General features: G+C 38.4%; 1 protein-coding gene across 1 annotated transcript; it reads right to left on the reverse strand.

Moving 5' to 3' along the window:
* LOC134651351 (organic cation transporter protein-like) lies at nucleotides 1-27,777 on the reverse strand. Its single transcript, XM_063506429.1, has 8 exons — nucleotides 27,558-27,777; nucleotides 11,509-11,704; nucleotides 9,961-10,061; nucleotides 7,181-7,335; nucleotides 6,214-6,858; nucleotides 5,704-5,885; nucleotides 1,528-1,647; nucleotides 1-67 (listed from the first exon to the last, which is right to left on the reverse strand). Exons 1-8 carry the CDS (start codon nucleotides 27,710-27,712, stop codon nucleotides 8-10), a joined length of 1,614 nt encoding a protein of 537 aa, XP_063362499.1. The 5' UTR covers nucleotides 27,713-27,777; the 3' UTR covers nucleotides 1-7.
* Nucleotides 27,778-27,991: the final 214 nt, after the last annotated feature.

Below are 27,991 nucleotides of genomic sequence, written 5' to 3' on the forward strand. Positions count from 1 at the left end.
AGTCAGGTTAATCCACAATTATATCTGTACGTTTGGTCGTCCGCGGCGCCACCACCATAGCTTCCGCCTGTAACCAAAGAATTTGAATATAGCAGAAATCAAAAGATTATTAATTAATTACTCTTACTCTTACTTAATTTGGTTTTTATAAGCAATTTCTGCTGAGGATTTTGTGTTCTGCATTGGGTTATTGAAACTCCTCGCCTAATAGCAAAATAATTTCGTTATTAGCAAAATAAAATATTTAGCTAATAACAAAATTTCAGGGGTTGCACACAAACTGCATCTTGTGTCGATCAACTAGTACAATGTTGTGTGAAATCTGCATATTGGTTTAGGGCGTGTTCACATTGGGCGTACAGACGAGATAAGGGAGGTACAGACAGGGAATTGCTGTAGTTACAATGTGTAGGTATATTGACACATTAAATAATAGTATTTTATGCAACCGTTGTTTAAGAGAGGTCAAAAAAGGCGAGTGGCGTGAGTAACAATTTGAGGCGAAGCCGAAAATTGTTAATAAAGACGCCACGAGTATTTTTTGACTCAGTTAAACAACGTTGCATACAATACTTTTTCTACGACCAAGCACTTTGAAATAAAATTGTAAATTTAACAAATATTTTTTCAAGAAGTAGCAAAAATGGAGGGTACGGGCGGGAAAAGAATGAATGAATGAATGAAATTAAAAAAAAGCGGCCAAGTGCGAGTCGGACTCGCCCATGAAGGGTTCCGTATTTAAGCGATTTATGACGTATAAAAAAAACTACTTACTAGATCTCGTTCAAACCAATTTTCGGTGGAAGTTTACATGGTAATGTACATCATAATTTTTTTTTAGTTTTATCATTCTCTTATTTTAGAAGTTACAGGGGGGGACACACATTTTACCACTTTGGAAGTGTCTCTCGCGCAAACTATTCAGTTTAGAAAAAAATGATATTAGAAACCTCAATATCATTTTTGAAGACCTATCCATAGATACCCCACACGTATGGGTTTGATGAAAAAAAAATTTTTGAGTTTCAGTTCGAAGTATGGGGAACCCCAAAAATTTATTGTTTTTTTTCTATTTTTGTGTGAAAATCTTAATGCGGTTTACAGAATACATCTACTTACCAAGTTTCAACAGTATAGTTCTTATAGTTTCGGAGGAAAGTGGCTGTGACATACGGACGGACAGACAGACGGACAGACAGACAGACAGACAGACATGACGAATCTATAAGGGTTCCGTTTTTTGCCATTTGGCTACGGAACCCTAAAAAACAAGTCTATGGTTCACTTATTTGTCAGAGATGACATTTAAAATAAGGTTGGCAACACTGTATTTCATTGAATATTTTTGAAGTCATTACACGAAGTATCGTAAAATCGCCAAAAATACACTGCGTGTATAAATTCTTATATGCACAAATTCTTTTTTGGGGAATAGACTAAAGACTTGTCTTGACAACTATAAGGTAGGGTTTTAAAGGTGTGTGCACGATGACAAATAAAAGTCCGGGAGTAGAAAAAATATATGACCTGCTCGATGGTGTCCGGAAGGCGTAACCGCAAAGTTTCCGGCGTGAGCAGCATGAGACCGCCTGAGATGCCCGCCATCACGCCGAAGATCAGGTACGGGAGGGACACCATTATTTGCATCTGAAAACAAGTAAAATTTAATTTTAGTTGACTTTTAGGTACGAATAAAACTTTGGGGAATTCTACTAGTACAGAAGTTAAACAATTCAATTTGTTCTGGTTTGATGTTACGAGTATGTTCAGTCAATTTTAAACTAGCAAGGTTACGCTAAACGTAAGTAGCACTATTCCTACCTATTCCGACCGACCGACCAATATACTTCTGCCCCTCATAAAGCAGAAATCCCAAGCTATAAGCTAGCGGACGCGAGTGTGGCTAGGGGGGGGGTGGAAAATACTTCAACTAAGGGCGCCAAAACCCGATTTCGCTATACCCTGATCAAGGGCTCGGGCCGGCACTGTATGAAACTATACTAAAACATCCTTTACCCTTCATTGTTTCACCACTGCAAGGGACACTGTTGGAATGATGCTACTAACAGTAACACTCTTAACTGGTTATACACGGTTTACTATTTGTGATATATCTAAATATCCATCAATACATAATTCTACTACACCTCTACGATCAACGTAAGCTAAGAAATCAAGCTAAATACTTTCCTCAAAATACTTCGTGATTTCACTATACAATGATTCAATTACTTTGGCAGCGACAGTTCGATGTTCCCGTATATTTATCTAAATATATTCAATATAACAAAATTCTAAACGAAGACTTCTAAACTATGTACATGTTACCTGCAATAATATGTTACTCTTCAAAGTCCGCAAAAATATGTGACACGCTCTTATTGCCTCTACAAATAAGATGGTGTCAGATCATTTTGCGACTTCGTTGTGTTTCTGTAACATATTATTCCTGGTGACTGTACGTCCAAATATATAACAAAATTCTACATCAAGAGTCAAGACTAGCAAAATTTTAGGAACAGGATGATTACAACTCTCTAAGCAAGATTCTAATAGGCTGCATGGACTGCTCCTACATATACTAAATATCTCTGTAAGCCACATTGATGGTGCTTCAAACATCTAATGGCCACTCTACACGATGGGCCAGCGCCGGCCACTCCAAGGGACGCAGCCATGCGGTAGAATGAGATAGCAATATCACTTGCTCCCTCTAACGCATAAATGCGTCGCTTGGAGTGGCCGGCGCTGGCCCATCATGTAGTAACAAACTACATCAGCTCTGTAGAATCTGTAGACTGACCAACCAACAAGGGCGTGCTCGGCGCCATCAGACTCCCGATCCTGCCCATCATGGAGCAGAAACCCATGCAGGAGGTACGACCTTCAGTCGGGAACAGCTCTATGGTGTAGATGTAGATGGACGAGAAGGTCATGCTGATGCAGAGCTTTCCCTGCATCGTTAGACCGGTCTGGACCCATTTCAGGTCTGGAATGAGGGTGGGGTCTGAATATTACAATCGTGACCGCCAGGGGCGTATTTACCCTAGGGCCAAGGGGGCCATGGCCCGGGGCGGCAGCCGCGGGGGGGCGGTTCGCCGCCCCCTCGCGGTTTTTTCTTGGCGCCTTTTATAATAAAACTTAGCTATATCGCTAGAAATCTGCGGCGCCGCAAACCGCTCTGCGGCGTCGCCCGCCGCACCGCAAAATTTAGCGGTGCGCGGCGCCGCGCGCGGTGCCGCCGAGCGGCGTGCGGCGACGCGTGCGATGCCGCGCTGCATAGTAAAAAATAAAATTCGACTACCAGTTGTTTGATCAGACATGGATCCCTTCATAGCGATGCAAATGGTGCAAATGATATTTTGGTGAACCAAGTTCAATAAATTGGTTTTACTAATCATACTAGCATCGCAGCGATCAATAGGAACGGAGCCGGACGGTGCACACGTTGTCGGAGCGGTTAGTTTAAATTCATATCACCAGGCGGCTCCATCTCAAAACCTACACTACCAAGGCGTACAATATTATTAGGCGACTTAAGGCTACTAGACGCCGCGCTAGCCACGACGGGGTCTTCAATATTATACGCTAACAGATTAGCACACCGTGCTAGACATCTTCTCGGGAGGTAGGTTCTTTTATGGGGCATAACAAAATCGTCTACAAATGTATTCGTATCAAAATACGAAATCGTACTACTGTACAAGGAAAGGTTATAAAACAAAGAATTGTAACGAAATACCCTCTTATTGACCTCGCTCGACATTCTATATGGGAGCGCACAGATAATTATTTTTGCAATTGTTTAGAAACCTATCGTGTGTGCTATTAATCGAAAGGGCTTTCTGAGCCGATTCTAAAAATATATCATATCATCACTTCAGTCATTTTTTTTTAAATTATAATAAAAATAATTTTCAAAACATACCAATAAGTTTGGGCTTCTCCAGATACAATACCGTTCAATATTTTTTGTAAAATATACCTCAAATTATAGGTAATATGAGGATATTTAAAATAAAAAAAAATACTAAATGTAAATATTTTCAAAATTGCTTTATTAGGATTAGACATGAGGTGATTAGGTATAATTTGAGGTATATTTTACAAAAAAAAGTTAACGGTATTGTATCTGGAGAAGCTAAAACTTGGTATGTCTTGAAAAAATAGTTTTATTATAATTAAAAAAAAATACTCAAATGTAATGATGTGATATATTTTTGGAATCGACTCAGAAAGACCTTTCGTGTAATACCACACACGATAGGTTTCTAAACATTTTTTTTTTATTCTACACAAAAAAAGATTTGTTGGTGCTTCGGGTCAAATTGTTTCAAATGTCCTAAAGATCAATCGTACCGATTTTCATACCTTTAACACCATTTGCAGCATTTTACTGAATTTCTCGGTGTACCGCCAGCACTATCACACGACTGCTCTTGCTGTTGTTAAGAAGGAGCAGAAATAAAAAATAATTGAAAAGAAAAAATTGGGTGAACCCATATCTTCGTATAATGAATGAAGATGGAAATCATTTCAAAAGAAAATACGAGGCGTTGAAGATGACTGAAAATAAATTTTATAACTATTTTCGAATGTCTGTGCCGTGTTTTGAAGAACTTTTAAGCAAAATATTACTTCGACAACAGCAAGAGCAGAACACGTGTGAAGGGATTCATGTCTGATCAAACAACTGGTAGTCGAATTTTTATTCTTCACTATGCAGCGCGGCATCGCACGCGGCGACGCACGCTGCTCGGCGGCACCGCGGCGCCGCCGGGCGGCACCGCTAAATTTTGCGGTGCGGCGGGCGACGCCGCAGAGCGGTTTGCGGCGCCGCTGATGTCGCACCGCTGACATGTGGCCGGGCCCATCAGCGAAGAGCGCCTGAATAGCTTAGCTCTTCTTAATATAGAAGCTGAGCTGACAAACGTTTTAAATTACGACAGCGTCATTGATGATTTTGTCAACCAATTTGTACATAGGAAAACAATGTACTCACATAGGCATTATGTGAGTAAATGGTAAAAAGGTTTAGTTTTTTTTTATTCCACACCCCAAAGGTACTTGTTGCAGGTTTTTTTCCTAAATAAAATACTTTATCGTCACTGATGAAGGGGGGCGGCAAATCAAAATGGCCCGGGGCGCCAAATTTGTAAATACGCCTCTGGTGACCGCACAGAAGATACCTAGTAACCATTTCTTGATGTTGGTTTCAAAAGTTTGGTTACAGTGTAACCAAACTTTTGAACCTACACTAAAGGGTCTAATTAAACTATCTCTTCATTTTAATATAGTCTCGTAAGACCTAGAGCAATTTTGGCGCTTTTGAATTGGGAACTTTCCTTTACTTCTCTATGAGTTCAAAACTCGAATTTAATTTGTACTTGTACAAGTACACGGGGAATTACGAGGATAGTCCGGACCAACAACCTGAAGTGTTCTGTAAGTTATGTACCTTGACACTAGTTTACATCTGAGATAAGTTTCAAGGCAAAATTTCATACAACTTCTATAACGTTGGGATCCTAAAGCTATAAGTTGCTACAATTTATCCTAATTTTATGTCAAATGGTCTCTAAGAAAACCACAGGATTTTTACGCCGACAATCTTCGATAAATGCTCTTTGAATAAACTTTTTCACGGAGCACTGAAAACAACTCCATCCTCCTTTTGTATTTTGCTTCTATTTGTATACTGACCAGTAGTGGTGTCTGAGGAGCGACGATACTGCCAATTCTTCCAATCATAGAACAGGTACCGAGCATAGAGTGTCGCGCCTCGGTAGGGAACAGCTCCGACGTGTAGATATATATGGAGCTGAAGGCCATGCTGATACACAGCTTGCCCAGCATTGTGAGACACGTGTGGATCCAGGTTAGGTCTGAAAAGTGGATTATGGGTATTCTAGAAACTACTTTCTACGCTAGGGAGTGAATTGAACTAGAAAATAATATAAATGTTTTTTTTAATGAATGTCGTCAGTAGGTAATGAAAATTAATCTAATATAAATACGGGAAAATAAGAGGATCAACTAGCTAAAATGAACTAGCTTGAGTCTATCGACAGTATAATACTTGGAGTATGACTAGGAGGATTAGATAGGTAATGCAAATGAATCTAAACACTAGTCAACAACATTTACTTATACAAAGTTTTCTATATAAAATATTAACTTAAAAAATAAATAGCAAAAAATAGATAAACTTACGTGCAGGAACAAAAGGCAAAGCGATGAGCGCCGATCCACATACAAAGAACGCTGTCATGATGGAACTCTTACGTCCGAAGCGGTCTAGGGTCAGCACGCTCAGCGCATACCCAGGGATCTCCACGAGGGACGTCAACATGAAGTTCACGTATCGGTTCCCAGCCAGAGAAACCGAGTTGATTGACAGTCCATAGTAGATGAAAGTCACGGTAATCCACCAGAAGGAACAAATGAAGAGACGTGACATGAGAATCTTTGATTTCACAACTTGTTTGAACAGCGATTTCTTCTGCGGTTGGCTAAGAGACGTTTGCTCAGTGACAGCGACTTCCGTAGGCTCATCAGGAGATTCTAACTGCTTTTGCGATTCTGGAGACAGTTCCTTCTTATTAATAGCAGCAGCTTTATAGATAATTTTAGCAGCTTCCTGTTTCCTGCCTTTGCTTAGCAGCCATCTCACGCTTTCTTCAACGAGGAAGTAGTAGAAGATGAAGAGGAAAGATGGTACGTAGAGGACGCGGGTTAAATGCCTCCAGTAGGGGACCTGCCAGGCCACTAGGGCGAGAATCACTTGGCCGATGGCGAAAGAACTGGAGATGATGTTACCGCCGAGCACTCGCCGTTTGAGGCCCACCATTTCTAGCGCTGAAATAAAAAACAATATTTTAAATACCTATGCTGAACAGTGTAATGCTAAGGCCTTAAGTGTCAAATGTTAGAAACTTGAAATTGAATCGATCCATTCTCTCAAAGTCAATCTCTTATAATAAATATATAAAATGTAGGAATAGAACGATAGTTGGAAATAGCCATTCAAGAATGTTCAATTTTTTTCTTTGAGTATGTATTAGATGCTGATTTTGTCTTAATAAGAGGCGACAGTATTTAGTGACATATTTTTAACAAAATAGTCAATTTATTTTTGTTGTAATTATGGGATTGCTGCCACGGATGCAAGTATACTGACCTAGAATAAACCCGGTGCTATACACGCCAGAGCCCAGCATAGCGTCCAGGAATTCAAATACGAGGTACATCACGTAGTTGACGGAGAAGGATCGTATTAGGCCCATCGACGCAGCTAGCACCGCCGTCAAGACGAACGCCGTGCGACGGCCGAAACTGGAAACATTAAAATAAATATAGTTCGTTTTTTTAGCATTAGAAATAAGGTAAACAATCTTGATGTGTCTTTTAATTGAAAAACACATTTTAAAAATAAGTTACGGCAAATATGTAACAATTATGAATCTAATACGATCATTTAATATTCTTCTGCTTTCATAAGTAATAGTTTTTGATTTTTAAAAAGCGTTTTTCAATTAAAAGACATGTCAAGCAAGATCGCTTACCTTCTTGCAAGTTCTTTCTAATGCTAAAAAAAAACAAACTATAGTTATTGAGTAGTCGTAGTATATTTAAGCCTTTTTAAGGCAGAGGGAATATATTTCCTACATGATTTTGAAATTTAGAATCTTGTTTCAAACTGATAAGGTTTTATTTTGCGTAAATTCTGACATTCTTATGCCTTATAAAGAAGTTGGGGTTTAGTTAAGTTTTTACCTATGTATACCTAAACTTATCTTTTTTTAGCAAATGAGAAGAAATGGTAAGATACGGTAATAATTATGGATGAATAACTCCAGGTAACTTCAAAAAGTTCATTTTATTTGCTAGCACACATAGGTAACATATAAAATATTTATTATTTACGAAAACCACAAAACGACAAAACTAAGTAGACTCTTTGTAGTTTATTAAAACGTGACTTTATTTACATGTGTCAAGTATATTGTGGTTTACATACACAATATGCACAATTCATTAACTTTTCAATTTTTGTTATGGTTTTACGGCGCACTTGAGTCCCGGCTCTATATATGCATAATAATCAGCGCCTGACAGATTGTATTAGCAATGATGATGATCTGCCGTTGCAGAAATTATCCTCGTGCCACCCAATGTACATTAGGATGTACACTCAGTTTCGATGGAATGTCAACCTTAATTAAAAGTAGTAGCATTTCATTTTGTCTCGTAAAATTTTAGAACAAATGAAATTCAACCTAATTGAAAATCTGAAAATACAACAAACTCAAACTCAAACTCAAAATATACTTTATTCATGTAGGCCTAGCAACAAGCACTTGAATCGTAACATATAAATTATCTTAAGCTAATTATCAGAGCAATTTATTGATGTTATTATTCCATAATAATATTGGATTATTATACAAATCAAATTTAACACAAAAAGAATTTCACAAAAGGATCGTCAAACATGAAAAAAAAATTGTATAAAAAATACAACAAGATTCTATTATTCCTTGGCTATAATTTTGTATGGTCGGCGGTACAAGGTTATGTATTAGGAATTGTATTGTCTCCGTCGCTAGAACGTTCAGGGCAAACTATATTTAATCAGGTGGGTTTTTTCATTGTATGTTTACAATTTAAAATAAGTAAAATAACAAAGTATCTAGGTAAATTGTAGGTACGTGCAGATAATTGTGAATTTTGTTTCATGATACGAGTTTTGTAAGTAAAATGACGCGGTTAACTATATAACATAACACTGTAAACTCTCGCGTTTTGTACACATATTTAATTACACAAACGGGTCTACCGCGATATAATTTAATTGTTTTATATCGCGGTAGACCCGTTTGTGTAGGTAATTAACAGTTTATAACAGTTGCTATTGTTTTTAAAATCACCAAAATGGCCAAGATTATGGAGGGTTCCGTGTTTTTACACACGATATAAGTACATAGCCATACGAAACATACCAGCAAAACTCAAGGAATTTATATTAGATTTTGCCCTGAACGTTCTAGCGTTGTAGCTTACACAAGTAAACGTAATTCTCATCTTCCTCGCGTTATCCCGGCATTTTGCCACGGCTTATGGGAATTGGGAACCTGGGGTCCGCTTGACAATGAATCCCAAGAATTGACGTAGGCACTCGTTTTTACGAAAGCGACTTCCATCTGACCTTCCAACCCAGAGGGTAAACTAGGCCCTTATTGAGATTAGTCTGGTTTCCTCACGATGTTTTCCTTCACCGAAAAGCTTCTGGTAAATATCAAATGATACAAGTAAACGTAAAAGTTTACAAATTTATTCGGTTAAAATAAACTTTTGAAATGAATGCGGTAGTTTTGAAGTTCGTGGCCCTTTATACTAATCCTTGACCTACATAAGGATACAATATATATCAATGTCCTGGTCAATGCCAGTCGTGCAATAATAAAATGCGAACATTTTAAAAAATATCGTCGTCTGACAATAAACATGACACGTGGCATTTATTATATTTATCACCTTCCGACCTTTAGTGCAAATAACTTAAATAATACATTATAACTTGAAGCCTTATTGAGATTAAATTTAATAGTTTGTTAAATCTTTATGTTTTTGAACTGGTTTTGATATCAGGCGGTCTAGCATGAGTTGCGTTCTCGCTGTACAGCTTGAAGGACTGCCTATACGGGTAAATAAATGGGGGTACAGCGATGTGACACCGGTACAACGCGATTGGTTAATGAGTTCGCAGCACGCACGCGATTGGTCGCAACTAGTTGCGTTAGACTGCAGGATTGGCTCGAATGCGTGAGTGACACCACTGAACTAGTACCACCAGTGCACGCAAGGCCCGTCCCGAGATATACTTACCTCAATGTTTTATCCATGTCATTACGTTGGGTTTCTTTTAATAAGTTGTGCAAAAGAAAGCAGTAAACTCACGTATCGGAGACATAGCCGGTGAGCGGTAACGCGGCGAACAGTCCCGCGCTGTGTATGGTGCCGACCAACGTGCGCTTCCACTCTTGGCACGCCAAGTCGAACTGTAACAAGAGAACGAGACATAATACAAAATTATTTTAAAAGTGAGCCCTACTGGCGGCCTAGCCCAGCGGCGGTAGTATGGTCACATTTTTGCCGCTTGTCACCATGCCTGTCACGTTCTAACAAGTATGTAAGTGATAGAGTGATGAACATAGTGACGGGCGATAAAAATGAAACCATGCTGCGCCCGCAGGTGACAATCGTACATCGACAAACGCCAAACGGTAAGTTAAAATGTATCGGGATAACAGATGCTACGGAAAGTATCATGTGATTATTTCCATGCATTACGTTAAGTTTCGATTGGCGTTTTCAGTCAGTCAGTCATTCAGGCCATAAATAAACGTAAGTTTTACGCGATTAAGTCCCGTGTTAGTTATAAAAGTACGAGTGAAAATCGTGTTAGTTTAAATCAATATAAAATACGAATTGGCTTGCTACTTACAGACTTATCTTTAGTCAAACTAAACGCGACTTTTACTCGGCTTTATCTGTCAATAAGCTAATACTGCCACTTAAAGGGATTTAGACAAATAATACAGTAAGTAATCCCTACTTGACGATACGACTACACGCGACGATAGTGTTCCACTACTTCCACTTTTTAACACACTTAAGTATATTAACAATTAACATTACTTGTAATGTAACTAACAATGTAATAATAATATTGTAATTCGATTTTAATTTACTTCATGATTTTTGCAGTACTTATGGTGTTACTTTACCGCGGTTTACTAGTGCAGTAATTAATTAGCACTTTATGTCTAAAACTTAAAAGGCTATGTACCTACTGTAAAACGTCGTACGATATAAGTACTTGCCAATGTATTGTTTACAAATCGTGTCGATTTAAAACGCTCCCCTCAGTCGTGTTTTAATTTATCGCCACTCGTTGCAAATTTCCTACTTTTCCCACTGTATGGTATAGTATAGATAGATTGTGTTTATCGGGCCTTGTTGAACTGGCTACCAGTCTATGAAAGCTATTGAACTCACCTCAGCTACAATGGTATCATGGCCACCATAAACATGTTTATCGCACGTCACGGTCTGATTGGTGCTAAAGGCGCCCTGGGCGCACGCGCCATCGTCGCTAGGCGCCGGGCGCGCGCACTGGGTCCCAAGCGCCCAGAGACCCCACTCGCCAGTCTCGTACTTGTATGGTGTCAAACTTTTTAAGAAAATTAAGAGGCCTGACTGACATATTTGAACTCACCTCAGCTACAATGGTATCATGGCCACCATAAACATGCTTATCGCACGTCACGGATGTGATTGGTGCTAAAGGCGCCCTGGGCGCACGCGCCATCGTCGCTAGGCGCCTGTCGCGCGCACTGGGTCCCAAGCGCCCAGAGACCCCACTCGCCAGTCTCGTACTTGTATGGTGTCAACTTTAAGGGTTAAGGAAATTAAGAGGCCTGACTATGACATATTTGAACTCACCTCAGCTACAATGGTATCATGGCCACCATAAACATGCTTATCGCACGTCACGGTCTGATTGGTGCTGAAGGCGCCCTGGGCGCACGCGCCATCGTCGCTAGGCGCCGGGCGCGCACACTGGGACCCAAGCGCCCAGAGACCCCATTCGCCGGTCTCATACGTGTACGGTGGGGACTCGCATTCTGGAACTGCGCATCTGGAGAAGATAGAGTTTAAGTTAAAGATTTTTTTTTTAAGATACAAACGACAGAAGTACATGGCTTTTGGCTAAACGATTCAAGTAACCGGTTACTAGAGTTAGACCATAGCTAAGTTGGCAGCGATTTGATCCCTGACCCCCCGAGATTAAAATTTGTACAGTCGCCATCACATACCTATATCGGAGCGGCTAAGGTGCTCACAAATATCAGAACACGCCTCTATTGCCAGGGCGTTAGAGAGCGTGTTCAGATATTGTGAACACCTTGGCCGCTTCGATATATCTGATGGCGACTGTAACTAACTAAATGTATGGCTCTCCCCCTCCACAAGGTTATTGTCATCGGCCATACCAACTTGTAAAACTTTTACTCGCTCTAATTTCGTTATTGGTGTCGTCTAGAATCGTATGACCCTTAAACCTCATATTGAAATAAAATAAGTGGTTTGTTAAGAATGTAAAACATGATGTTTTAAATATCACAGTTAACATTTTTATTTTTATTACTTAGGTATTGTCTTCATGTAGTTAAATGACACGTACAAAAGATACTCGTGGTTCATGTAAAATAAAATTGTGTTGTTGAAAACAACATAAATTGAATGCTTCCTTATGGTAAGGACAATTTTCCTTTATTAGATTTTCCTCTTTCATTTAAATGTCGAATTATCTAGTGTCTCGCAATTTTAAACTTTATCTTAATGATAAAATGTGTTATTTCAATTGCAGACGTTGCTATATATATATGATATATATCTGATACGGACAAATAAAATGTTATGAGCAAAATATGTGTCATAATGTCGTTCGTGACATTAAAAACCTACCTTTAAATTAGAGTACCTAATGCAGTGCCCTTTTTGGGTACATAATCAACAGCAGAAGTTGCTAAGGGGCGATGTGTTCAAAATTACCTTGACAGTGACACGCATTCTCTAAAGGGGCCCACTGATTACCAGTCCGCCGGACGGTATCGGCCTGTCAGTTGTTCGGAACTGTCAACTTTTTGTTCTAACTGACATGCCGATACCGTCCGGCGGACTGTTAATCAGTGGGCCCCTTTAACAATAAAGTCGCGTCAAGATCATTTTGAACACCTCGCCCGCTTAGCAACTTCTGCGGCTGACTGTACTTAAAATAACATTTTAAAACAAAAACCCGATTCAGCTTTCACAATTGGTTATGGTTTTGATACGACATTGAACATCGCTCACGCCGATTGGTGCATACTGCAAGACCGAGTGAGGAATGTCGAGATCCGACGCCGCACCAAGGTGCGGGACGTGGATGACGTCATTAATGCGGGACATGTTGCTATTAGGCAGTGTGATGGCAGGTGGACCAAAATGTTGACGGACTGTGGTGGCCGCTTACGGATGAAAGAAGCGCCTGGCGTCGGTTGGCTCGTTGGGTGGATGACGTTCGAAGTATCGCGGGGCACTTTTGGATGAGACTAGCACAGGACCGGGACAAATGGCGTACAAGAAGAGAGGCCTAATATGCTCAGCAGTGGGCATAGAGAAAAAAATACATAGAGTGCTCACTCCATACATCAGTTCAGACTATTAATTTCAGTGTCTACATCTAGCATCGAGTAGCGGAACTATCAGTACTGCTACTTGACAATAGATGTAGCACCGACCGGAAAGTCTTATCTCAACAGCATAAGACTTTCCGGTCGGTGGCGACATCTATTGTCAAGTAGCAGTACTGATAGTTCCGCTACTCGATGCTAGATGCTAATAGTCTTTTTGGTACTAAAAGTGATGTATGGAGTGAGCACTCTATGTATTTTTTTCTCTATGGCAGTGGGCGACCGAAGGCTAAAATGAGATTGGTGCATGCGAAATGAAATGAAAGTCGTAATTTTTTTTATCAAAATGACAGGTGCAGGTAGTAGTAATTTACTTATACAGAAAGGTTTCTTACTAAATAACTTTTATCGAACCACAATAGCATTTCCTGTTGATGATCGAAGTTGCGAAACCATCGAGTGACCGCGACCCACATACAGTGCAACCTGGTTACCTCGATACTATAAGGATCCTTCTTATATGGTAATTTAGTTAGGAAATAAGGTAAACGAACATTTTATGAATGAAATCCGTCAAGTATTCTGATTTTATTGCGTATAATTAATAATAATAACCGGCCTCAGAATATATAGTTTGTTTCATTATTTTTGTATGGTTATTATGGTACCTATTTTGAACACTGATACATCTAATCCATATCGTATCTAGGCGTAATATTTGTCGTAACTAGAGCTGAGCGTTTTTTTCCGTAAGTGTTTTTAAAAACACTTTCTTGTGCTGTAACGAAATAACAGTTTGTGGTAGGAACGACAAACTGTTTTTATAAAAACGATGACAAAGAGGCGGCGGCATACGATAACATAGTCGCTCATAACCACGCATAACGGACGCAACTATCGCAAAGCAAAATGCAGCTCTAAAACTGTTTTATTCGTTTTCCGATGAGCAGGGACAGTTATAGGTTATCGGCTAACGAAAGAGCGAGATAGAGATAAAAACGAAACGAAACGTATTGAGCTTTGTCAGGTAGACGCTAATCGCGCTTTTTAGCAGGCATTATATTCAAAAACTTCAATGTTCGTTAGATAAATAAGTGCTCTATTTAGCATTAGGGTTTAAATTAAGGAATCTTTTAATGCGTAAAATTTAAGCAAGTAGCGAAATTGGCGCCAGTTGGACTACTTTAAAAATAATTCACGACGCTTAACAAACACTCGCTAGCATCACGAATTTAGGGGCCATTTTATGTGTGACCTATCGATTTATCTTTATAAAGTACTGAAGTTAGGGGTCAAGTTATATTAGACATTTGTGAGACGATGCAAATTAGGTTTTTTTGAAATGTGAATTGCAGATCGTTTTAGTTTTGGTTTCGCGACTTGGCGGGAATTCGTGACAATAACAAACTAATGTGATTGTATTTGTCGAGTTACTCGAGTTTGAGTATTGTGATAGTTTTGTTTTTATTCAAAAATATTGACCTTTTTGGATACATGTGTATATAAACTTGTGAAGTGTAGAGAACCTACGTAAAACTTTGTAAATATCTACTCGTAAATAGTTTAGTGTTAGAAAACATTTCCTAGGTTAGGTTAGTTTTTAGTTATCATTAGATTGTGTTCGTAAACTTGATTGTATAAAAGTGTAAAAATGGCGCCAAGAAAAAATTCTAGCGAAGTATGGGACTTTTTTGAAAAACGTGATGATTACAAAGCCGAGTGCAAAACATGTCATGAATTGCAGTCAGTCCTAAGCCTGAACAAAGTACGAAGGGAAGTTGATTGTATAATTTTGTTTTAAAAACTAGTACGTACGTTTCTAAATTCAATGCGATTTCGTTTCGTTTCGTTCGACACACACTGGGAATCCAGTTATTTTAGAAACTGTTTTTGAAAACAGTTACGTGATTTAAAGAAACGGTTACGTTTCGTTTCACGGAAAACTCGAAACGACCCAGCTCTAGTCGTAACTTAAATTTCGAATCGGGCCGAGAGGTGAATCATATAAAACAACGTCCCCCGCCGCGTCTGTCTGTATGTTCGCGATAAGTTCAAAAACTACTGGACGGATTTTCATGCGGTTTTCACCTATCGATAGAGTGATTCTTGAGAAAGGTTTAAGTGTATAATTTGTTAGAGTAACCGTAAGCCGCTATAAAATAGATTTTCACCCGTTGACCACGAACACTAACTATAAACTATATAGGGTTCGAAATGTCGGGATGTCTTTTAAATTTAAATTAATTATACGCGATTTAATCCGTTTACATAGTTTTATTGATTGCATACCTACATAATCATATATCTACTCGTACTCGTAAAGTAAAACACGTGGGAACCTCATTCCATAGCTCACGTTTTGTTCAGTTCGTTTTGCAACCATGGCATCTCAAGACTGCTTTACATTCTTCGAGATTTTATCTCACGATGATACTGTAATTAGTGCAATTACTTCCGATCGCGTTGACACAAATGCTTTGATGTGTTCGTTATTTGTTTAACACTCATTTATTTCATAAGAAAGACCAAAAATTTGCAGTAAAAGTGAAACGGATTCATTTATATTTATAAAAAATCACTAGCGACCCGCCCCGGCTTCTCACGGGTTAATAAATTATGCGCCTAAACCTTCATAATCACTCTATTTATAGATGAAAACCGTATGAAAATTCGTTCGGTGGTTTTTGAGTTTATCGCGAACATACAAACAGACAGACGCAGCGGGGGACTTTGTTTTATAAGATGTAGTGATATTAAACATAAATATAAAGGCCTACAGGCATAATTATAATAGATAGGTACACCAAGTTTACCTCCGATCTGCCCATGAATTACCCCCAACATAACCCTATTGATGGCAAATTGGCTTTTAATTGCCACTTAAAATATTCAGGTACCATATTTATAATTACATACTAGTTAGTGCTACAATTTTCCTTAGTTTATTCTAATCAGTAGGAAGTGTCCATTACTAAGTATCTGTTTGATTGCACATTATCATTCATCCATTCATTCATTATCCTGTCCTAGGGACGCGCGGCCTTGCCTTTCTTCCGGAGTAGACACCAATTTTGCGAGTGTCATACACTCGATCTGCATTCAAATTGAGGATGACTCATGTTACCGACACTACAAGAAGCTTGGCCAACTCCACATACAGTAACGGCAACAATTCTGATACATTCTTGATTTCAAATCTAGGGTGAACAGGCACCTTCTGGGCAGGCTCGCTCCATCGTAGGCCACGTCTTCGCCTCGGCTAGTCTGTGGCCATGAGTAAGTCCATTTATACTTAATTAAAAAAAAACATTTAAAAGAACATTTGGAGATTCTTATTCAAGATTAGTTCTAGATTAATTGTAGATTTGTATTGTGTAGTGTAGTTTATTAATAACTTGCGACCCGCCCCGACCTCGCACGGGTTAACAAATTAAACACCTAAACCTTCCTCAAGAATCACTAATCACTCTATCTATTGATATGTGAAAACCGCATGAAAATCCGTTCAGTAGTTTTTGAGTTTGTCGCGAACATACAAACAGACAAAAGCGGCCGGGGACTATGTTTTATAATGTGTAGTGATTATGTTTGTACTGTTTTCTACTGTTAATTACTAAATAAAGTACCATTCTATGAACTAAAATATTAACTGTACCATTAGATATGTTGGAGTGGCTAAGAAAGCCAATTATCATGATGTTAAAGTGCATTTTTACATATTTTTGAGCACCTTAGCTGCTTCAATACATCTGGTGACAATGATGACTGTAGGTATCAGGCTAAAAAATATTCCACTGAGCCTAATAAACAAATTGATCCAATTTAACTCGCCAAGATTAGTAAGATTATTGCACAATGGAATCATAAGCATGTACTCATTATATAATAGGCGTAACGTAATGGACCCTATAATGGACGTGGAACCGGTAATGGGACATAAAACCACAAATCCTCTAAAATAAGTATGTAAAAGTAGTTTATAAACACTGGCAATATTTTACCATAAATAAGAGTCATAGAGCTGTTTAAGTTTGACTTTTTATTAATTTCGGTTAATTTTTAAGAAATTGGCGCCAACCCAAAAGTTGTCGTGTCACTGGAAAAAATACCCAGTAAGAATTCTTAACAACTTCGCTAAGAGAGGTGAGTTCATATATTAAATTGTAATTAATTATTACTTGGTGTAAACTAGAATGTGTTTTGTTAATTGCATTTACCATGAGATAAGGTATACAACACATTATGTTGTGACTCTAGAGATGTATAAAAAATAGTAGTATTTTGCCCAATCCCATTATAGGAGCTGTAAAACTGCATACCTCCTATGATGGGATAATTTACATAATGATGCTTGCCATGGCGTAATTTCATGTTTAAACAATACAGAAGTATAATGTAGTTACTCGTACGAACTATGTCAGGAGGTCTTCTCGGACTTCGGATAAATTAATATCGTTTTTACAAAATTTTATTTAACTTGCCCTGTTAGTTTGTATACAGGGTGGATTTTCTTTTTGGGTCAGTGAGGGTAGCTACCAGATCCCGTGCTGCGACGAGAAAACGGTCTTAGAAAACCTTCCCTCTATTTCAAATTAATGAAGATTGGCTTTTACAGATTTTGGAAAAAACATACAGGGTGCGAGAAAAAGGTAATTTTTGACAATCTTTTTTTTGATGCCAATCGATCCCATTCCTATTGAGGATCAAAAGCTTGTATGGAGCTAAAAAAAATTCCGGCTAGAAAAGCCACAAATCGAAGAAAACTTTTCCCATACAATTTGTATGAAAATCAAAACTTTTATTTTTCACATGCTATTTTTCTATGACAATTGATTCCATTCTTATCTAGTATCAATAGTTTCTTTGGGGTCAACTTACGATAATGTACTAAAAAGCCACAAATTAATAAAAACTTTTTCCATTGACCCCAAAAAAACTATTGATACTGGATAGGAATGGAATCGATTGGCATACAAAAATAGCATGTGAAAAATATAAGTTTTCATTTTCATACAAATTGTATGGGAAATGTTTTCCTCGATTTGTGGCTTTTCTAGCCGGAATTTTTTTTTGTTCCATACAAGCTTTTGATCGTCAATAGGAATGGGATCGATTGGCATCAAAAAAAAAGTTTGTCAAAAATTACCTTTTCCTCGCACCCTGTATGTTTTTTCCAAAATCTGTAAAAGCCAATCTTCATTAATTTGAAATCGAGGGAAGGTCTTCTAAGACCGTTTTCTCGTAGCAGCACGGGATCTGGTAGCTGCCCTCACTGACCCAAAAAGAAAATCCATCCTGTATTAGTTAGTGTTGTTCAAATCTTGGAAATGGCATTTGAGCCACTTTCGGATTTCCGATTGAGTTGAAATTTTGGATACGTATGCAAATCGGATGACAATGCAATCGGGTGACAAAAATGACTAATAACTAGTTTTTTGCCAAAAACTTATTCCCTATTCCAATATCTTATACTGATAGGGTATGCCCATTATAGGGGGCCCATTACTGGATCCACGTCCATTACCGGGGTTCCATTACTGGAGCTTTGGTGTCCATGACTGGAGAAAAAAACCATACTTTTAATTTATTAATTATGTGGAAACTAATTGCAGTATCTTTGATACAACACGCCTGAAACATGAAAGAAGGATAGGATATTCATCTTTTAACAAGCTAAGCGGTAGAACTTTTACATGTATCAGGGAAATATCACAAATACTCAAAATTTCCTCTTAAATGTCCCATGACTGGTGCCGTTACTATATCCCTTTACAAGAGACCCTAACGACGTACATCCTTTTATCCTACCGTCAATTTAAATTAAAGTACAATAAACAACTACCAGGAGCTCGTTTGCGATTTTTCTTAAGTATAAGTAGTTCAACAATTATAGTGAATGAAGTAAATGAATGAATTTAAGTATGTATTTATTACACCGTAAAAGATTGTGAAGTTGTTCGGAGCTGTCAACTTTTTGTTCTAACTGACAGGCAGATATCGTCCGGTGGACTGTTAATCAGTGGGCCCCTTTACAACTGTTGTGACCACTTGTAATCAAACAGGTTGTGTGCTTCTTTACAACTGTTGTGACCACTTGTAATCAAACAGGTTGTGTGCTTCTTTAGCAAACAATAAAAGCAAGAAACATTGTTATTGATAAGGTTACAATAGAAACTTGTCACTTGATTGCAGACGATGTGATTAAGTATGCTACAGATACGAGCAAAGAAAACGGATCATTTTGAATTGGCCTACACTAATTTCTGCTGTTAACCGCCTTAAAGACAGGCGGAGTTACGTAATTAATGTCATTAACGGGCCTAACGCGATTAAATTTCATTATTTTATTTTTTCTGAAAGCTGAAACGTCTAAATTCAGCCAGATTGCACTATTACTGAATCGCGATTAGAAAGGGATTGAGATAGCTGTCAATCCTTATTGATTTTGACGTAAGTGTATGGAAATCTGTTATTTCTAATCCCTTTCTGATCGCGATTCAGTAATAGCTGTAGTCAAGGAAGACTGAGGTCCCATGGACGTCCCAACAAAATGTCAATGAAGATATAAAGGGGCCCACTGATTAACAGTCCGCCGGACGATATCGGCCTGTCAGTTAGAACAAAAAGTTGACAGCTCCGAACAACTGACAGGTCGATATCGTCCGGCGGACTGGTAATCAGTGGGCCCCTTTAGTAAACAACACTAAATTACCCGATATTAGTTTATATGTATAAACGTTTGGGGTAGACAAAATATAACAATGGAGATATATATTATTGATCTAGGCACCCGTTTTTGTTTAATTGTAAAATATTAGTCATCATGTTCCTCGGTCATCATGTTTGCTACAGCACATTGGGTCCATATTGGGTCGCATAATAATTGATTGTCCTAATGTAATGTACTTAACGCATAAAACTCATTTCGCATAATTGTTATTGTGCTAAAACCATTAACATTTCTGAAAAATTATAAAAAGAAAACTAACTGTTCTACACAACCTATCCAAAATATTTTCGAAAATACTTTCTGTTTCAGCTGGAGAAAAAATATGTGGAAAGAGTTTTATGCGTAACATTACATTAGGACAATCAATTTTATGCGACGAGATACGACCCCTTCATGGGAGCCTGGGGTCCGCTTGGCAACTAATCCCAAGAATTGGCATAGGCACTAGTTTTTACGAAAGCGACTGCCATCTGACCTTTCAACTCAGAGGGTAAACTAGGCCTTATTGGGATTAGTCCGGTTTCCTCACGATGTTTTCCTTCACTTTAGATGTTGCATATAATCAATTGTCATGGAGCTGATTATATATACCTAGATATCTGTACAAAATAACCCGTTATGATTGCTCTCGAATGCATTCTGAAATTACAGTTCTTTTGTCATTAGATGGCATGCGACGATGACGGTAAATAGCAAATCACGTCCTTGTTCATTACCAAGTTTAATTGGATTGTTGAAACCATTTTAACGGCATATTAGCCTTAGTCGGTAGTGATCCTGCCTGCGAAGCGTGAGCACAGAATAACTAATAGTACTACCGTACAGAAAATTCACTCCTTCACAAAAGTCAGATTTAGGTATAAAATTACACCTATATCGCTGCCTGCAAGCAAAATTGAAACTTATAACCGCTCACGAACCGCGCGCCGCAGTTTTATGACCGAGCTGTGAGTGTCGGCACGGGGTTATCACTTGACAAGTTTTTATACCTAAAGTCTATTTTTTTATTCGGTAGACTAAAATGACATTTCATAGTATGAAATGACACATGATGTTCATACTATGAAATGTCATTTTAGTCTACCGAATAAAAAAATAGACTTTATACCCACCGATTTATTATTTTTAAGATAAATATGTAGGAATTACAAACGTTGATTATGTAAACATACATTTTTATCCGGAGATAGTATGTCTGATTCTCACGGAAGTAAGTTTCGAAGCCATTGTGTATTTTCAATTTTGCGTGAGCGCCACGTGACACGACTACCGTGCATGCCGAGCGGCAGCCCACTGCCAACTGCCATACGCCTGTCCGATGGGCGCGCCGGCCAAATGTACCTAAACTGCGGAGTGACACCCCCCTGGCGTGAGCTCCCGGGTTCGAATCCTGACCTGAACACCTAGTGTTAATTTCATTCTACGAGTTACCCCCAGGTTAGGAAACACTTGTGCTAGACGGTCTCAGTGTGGTAAGGGCATTTGTGTGTTACCGAGTTTGAATGTTTTTAAAAATAAATAAGTATCAAAAGCCGAGCCCTCGTCAACAAGTTTATTCTACACAACAAACGGCCATTAAAAACTCCGTTTTGAACTGGTCGCTCATTAAATCGGTATTAAAACAATGCGTGACGCAAAAGATATGTTTGGTATTCCACGCTCGTAAAAAATATCGAGAAATGGATTAGAAGTCACTGATCGCAGAGATTAAATTATGTTATTGTTAGATTACCTGTTTAAAATCTTCCTTATAGCGTTGGTAAAAAGGGGGCTTATTAGTGTAGGCCTGAGTGGACGCTCGACGCGGAGCGATCGGCGGGGCGTGCAGCGTGGCGTCGGGATCGCAAGTGTTTTAAGCAGCGTGCACTAAGGCCGCTCCTATTTATTCTCTTATTCTTGTTGTTAGGGGCTATATGAGGCTCCATAGCCTATTTATCACTGCGACCATTGCTGATCTATTGTGATCGCCACCTACTACAACTCTCGATCCAAGCCTGCAACTTCAAACAGCTGCAGGATCTTCTTGATCTCGAGAGACTTTAACTCCTCCGGCCGCTCCTATACGCTTGCATTTGTTTAACATGCACGCCGCGCGCCCCGCCCCGCTGCACGCCCAACTCGAGCGTCCACTCAGGCCTTACAATACTTAATTTTTCTATAATATCCTTTCGTTAGGCCCGGCACAGATGGACTGCATCTCGACTGCAACTTGTATGGGAACTGCACGCCAACTGCAACGTCGGCGTGCAGTTCCCATACAAGTTGCCGTCGGGTTACGGTCCTTCTGTATCAACCCATACTTTTCCTATTAGGTACCTATACTTTCGATTGATCAGTACGGTTACCATCAGTTTGTCACTGACATAAACGCCATCGAGAACGTAATTTACTTTCTATACATCCTGTTTGCACTAATATGCGAGTGCGAGCGAGATGTATAGAAAGTAAATTACGTTCTCGACGGCGTTTATGTCAGTGACAAACTGATGGTAACCGTACAGGACTTAACATTATAACTCACTGCGCTATACAACGGGCAACTATCAAGACTGATCACTGAAGTAAAGACATTAATTTAAACCATTAAAATTGTTATGGTTATATTTCAATGTATTAACCCAACCGGTAAATACCTACGAGTAAAATTTACTTTATTTAGATTTTAGACTTTTTGTACCGAAACTGAGTGAAATAATAAGGCACGTTCGTGCGTTTCCGTGAAAATACGATGGAAAATAATTATGTACTACATCTGTACTTTTGTAAATCTACGTGTATTCTATTTGTACAGTACCTGTGAGGCATTTTACCCGCATTGAAGACGTACTGACCCTTCCAAAAAGCAGTAAACATAATAGGCAGTATAATAAAACAATAGTTTTTCAGTTGATAGGCCCCGCACTCGCCTACTTCAATAAGTATCTTGTCCAACGAAAATGGTACATTGCTGGACATCTCGACCACATTATTATACACTAAGTAATTATTTTGTACCGCATCGCCTCGGCTGTCGTATTATTTTCACATCACATTAGTTTAAGTAAGTTCATTGAGCACGAAAAGTCTGTGGAGTCCTCGTGAAATAGACTCCACAAGGTATGTTGTACTTGAACACATAAAATGATACCGTGGAATATTATATATAGATTAAGATTAGTCTAGTAGAGTTTGTATAAAAGGAAGCACAGGTCATATAAATTACAGCGCTTATAAATAAATTCAGTAATTTTGTTTATATTTTGACGGATGATTTTAAGATGTACATTTGGCATTTGGCTTTATTGGTTTTGGTCGTCTTGGTGATGAAGGTAGGATAGAATTATTTAGAAGTTTTTCAAAGCATAGAGTTATACATACTCCACACCTCCCTTTTTGCACAATGTAATGTACCTATTAGAGGCTGTGCGGAAAGAGAAGAGTCGTGGATTGTATTGGGCCCCATACATTCCACGACTCTTCTCTTTCCGCACAGACTCTAGAAGGTGTTTCCTCCTTTATGCACAATGTACCTATTACGTCATTAATAAACTGATAGGTATCCTTATACAGCTATCACTTATTAGAAGGTGTTTACTTTTATCTAAGCATTATCAGCGATTTTATACAGTATCAGCAAAGTAATTACTAATTAGATAGGTAAATTGAAATGTGTCGAGACACCCGCCTCATAACTCGGTAGCGAAGGTCAATAACCGTCACATTGATTGAACCGTGACGTGACGTCCTCAGAAAGTGACGTTCTCATAAAGTGGCGTTCTCAGAAAGTGACGTCCTCAGAAAGTGACGTCTTCAGAAAGTGGCGTTCTCAGAAAGTGACGTACTCAGAAAGTGACGTCCTCAGAAAGTGTCGTACTCAGAATGTGACGATCTCAGAAAGTGACAAAGTCAGAAAGTGACGAACTCAGAATGTGACGTCCTAAGAAAGTGACATAATATACCTACTCCGCCTGAACCCATTAATTTTAGCTGGCAGCTACCTCGCACTAACGTATCAGCATTGCGATACAGCGAGGAAATGTCGCCAGCATCCTTGGTACATACAATGCCTCAAGGGCCTAGTTTAGATTTAAGCTAGTTTTTAAGACGAAACAGGAGCTGAGATTTAAATATTTTAGGTAAATATACACGTCTCGCTAACGGAAGCGGCTCCTGAAACTAGTGCGATAAGGACAAGGCGAAAAATCATGCGTAAAAATCTCAAATATCGAGGTTTCGTACTCGACTGTTTCCTCCTCCAAAACTTAACCAATCGTAACCAAATTTGGAAATCTAAATGATTATGAAATTATCTGTGTCGGACCGTTTTGATTTTTTGGCTAATTGATATCAGTTTTGAATACAACGCCTCTCATTGCGGCATAGTCAATTGGACCATTTTGGCCATTTTTGAAGGGCTCTAGCGCCTTAAAAAACAAAATATCATAAAAAGCAAAACGGTCCGACACAGATATTGACAATATTATCTGTGTTGAAAAAATCATTGCTCTAGCTTCAAAACCCACGGAGGAAACAGTCGAGTACGTTTGTATGGAGAAATGACCACTCCTGTTGCCTCTTAATTTATTTTAGTAATACCACTGTATATATCTTGTTTGTAAATAAATGATTATTATAATAAATAAATTAATCGACACACGGCGAGACGAACTCTAGGCACGTTCAGCGGCAGCCATCTCATACAATTATGTCGGTGGTGTGTTAATACGAGAATACGAGTACATACGATAGTTTTTAGGGTTCCGTACCCAAAGGATAAAAACGGGACCCTATTACTAAGATTCCACTGTCCGTGTGTCTGTCTGTCACCAGGCTGTATCTCATGAACCGTGATAGACAGTTGAAATTTTCACAGATGGTGTTCTGTTGCCGCCATAACAAATAGGTACTAAAGAGTACGGAACCTTCGGTGGGCGAGTCCAGCAGAGACGCTTTCCATCTCGCCTGTTGCTGTCTCTATTGCGCGCGCATAATTAAATTGATGTCCAGCTCGCACAGTGACATTGACAATCGGAATCATGAGCGGGACAGCAATATAATTATGGGCGTGCAATAGAGATAGCAACAGGTGGGTCAGAGCACGAAAATCAGTATGGCAAGCGTCTCTGAGGGGCTACCGCGAAAACCGAATTTCGCAAATTGCGGGCATTTTTCTCTGTCACTCTAATTACGCCTTTATTGGAGTAAAAGAGAAAGATCCCCGCAATTTGCGAAATTCGGTTTTCGCGGTAGCCCCTCAGCTTTACCATTTGCTCGTTTAAGTTTAGTCAGTCAGTAGACGATGATGGTACTTACCAAGTATTTAATTTGTTTGTGACAAAAAGATTTAAATAATGAGGTAATGCATCAGTGACTCAGTCAATTGGAGTTAAATAAATACTTAATCCATTCAGGAATTGGATTCAACGAATTGGTCTAGTTACTAACTTGATTGCTTTTTTGTACTTATTTATCTAAACGGATTCGTTTCCTTTTTGCTCGAGTAAGTAACAAAGTAGAGGCTACTAAGATAATTAATTAATTGGTTGACAATCTTGTATCTTACGAGGTCGACCTAGTCCCAAACTGGACCCGAACTAACCAAAGCTTATTGTAAGTATATGGATACTAGGCGACGATATTATAGTAACGGCACCAGTCATGGGACATTTAAGAGGAAATTTGGAGTATTTGCGATATTTCCCTGATACATGTAAAAGTTCTACCGCATAGCTTGTTAAAAGATGAATATTCTATCCTTCTTTCATGTTTCAGGCGTGTTGTATCAAAGATACTGCAATTAGTTTCCACATAATTAACAAATTAAAACTATGGTTTTTTTCTCCAGTCATGGACACCAAAGCTCCAGTAATGGAACCCCGGTAATGGACGTGGATCCAGTAATGGGCCCCCTATAATGGACATACCATATAAGTATAAGATATTGGAATAGGGAATAAGTAATTTTTGGTAAAAACTGGTTATTATTCATTTTTTATATAAGATTTTATGTAAGAATGTATTTTTCTTTCCACAGCCAACTAATACTCATAGAGACAATTCTAACAAACCCAAACACAATTAGGTTGCGTTTATCACAGATTTCCCATGGCCACCTCCTCTCTCCATCATGAGATCAGGTCCATGTTATCATAATATTGCGTTGTCATCCGATTTGCATACGTATCCAAAATTTCAACTCAAAGTGGCACAAATTCAACTTCCAAGATTTGAACCACACTAACTAACATACAAATTATAACATAGCAAGTCAAATAAAATTTTGTAAGAACGATATTAATTTATCCGAAGTCCGAGGAGACCTCCTGACATAGTTCGTAACTACATTATACTTCTGTATTGTTTAAACATGAAATTTGGCCATGGCAAGCATCATTATGTAAATTGTCCCATCATAGGAGGTATGCAGTTTTACAGCTCCTATAATGGGATTGGGCAAAATACCACTATTTTTTATACATCTCTAGACTCACAACATAGTGTGTTGTATACCTTATCTACTGGTAAATGCAATTAACAAAACACATTCTAGTTTACACCAAGTAATAATTAATTACAATTTAATATATGAAGTCAACTCTCTTAGGGAAGTTGTTAAGAATTCTTACTGGTTATTTTTTCCAGTGACACGACAATCTTTGGGTTGGCGCCAATTTCTTAAAAAGTAACCGAAATTAATAAAAAGTCAAACTTAAACAGCTATATAACTCTTATTTATGGTAAAATATGGCCAGTGTTTATAAACTACTTTTACATACTTATTTAAGAGGATTTGTGGTTTTATGTCCCATTACTGGTTCCACGTCCATTATAGGGTCTATTACTATATATACATAAATAGATATATACCTACATACGGATATCTGTCCTAAAAAACTTATCCTAAAGTGTTAGTTTATGCTGGTACAGTTGCCATATAGTTATTGACAATTTACGCCTGAAAAGTGACTCAACTATATTTTTTTCAGGAATCTACATATAAGTTAGTGTTATGTTTGTTAATTAAATTCAATTCACAAGAGTGCTTTTGCCTACGATTTTCTTTTGTTTCATTGTGTCTTTATTTTTGTCGGTCTACTGACGGTCGTTTTATTCACTGTACCCATAGTGTAAATTTCATTCGATAGCGTGACGCGTAATTTGCGTTAAGTATCATTTCAAATTGAATGGGATTTTGAGTTTCCAAAATGCCATACAAAATGAGACAACGCAAACGCGAACTCACGTCACGCCATCGAATGAAATTTACACTGGGGGATCTGAAGGTATATGAACCTTAAAATGTATCGCAAAGAGACATGCCTGCCTATGTAATCCACGCGTCGAAAATAATATATTATTTATAAAAATATTAAAATTGCATGACTAAATAGTTTTTACGCTAAGGTAGCTAGAACACAAAACACAAACATACCCTCAAGCATACACCTATTTTTATGCTAAAATCAAAACCCTTCATTGTCTTACGTTAGTACTAGCACCCAAAATAAAGGAATGAGTTATGATGATAGTTTTACTGGTTTTTATTGACTGACAAGTTGTATTTGCCAGACTATAGGCGATTTAGCTTGAAAGTGAAATAAACAAACCTGTGTGGGACCACGCCAGCATTGAAGACATATTGCGCGTTGTACACCGCACTGAACATTATAGGGATCATGATCAGGCAGTAATTCAGGACCTGGTATCTCCCGAACTGGCCAAGCTCCGCCAGAATCGAGTCGCAGTTCACCTCTTTCGCCATTTTACCCTCAATTCACACACTAAAACTACAGAAACACTATTGTATTGTTGTAGGTACACTTTAAAAAATCTTGTCCGAAAACTGAAAAGCACTGTTATAGTCTATTTTTCAGTCCGAAAAGCCTGTTCAAAAACAAATAGCCTCTTTCACAAGATCGAAGTGATCCCATAAGTGTTCCGTAAACTAAGTTTTGTACGGAACACTAAGAATGATGGGTTACCTAGGTATTTATATCGTGGGTTCAAACTTAGAGCAAAAAAAAAACTTAAAACTGATAGA

This window comes from Cydia amplana, chromosome 10 (assembly GCF_948474715.1).
Source record: "Cydia amplana chromosome 10, ilCydAmpl1.1, whole genome shotgun sequence".
Taxonomy (NCBI): Eukaryota; Metazoa; Arthropoda; class Insecta; order Lepidoptera; family Tortricidae; genus Cydia; species Cydia amplana.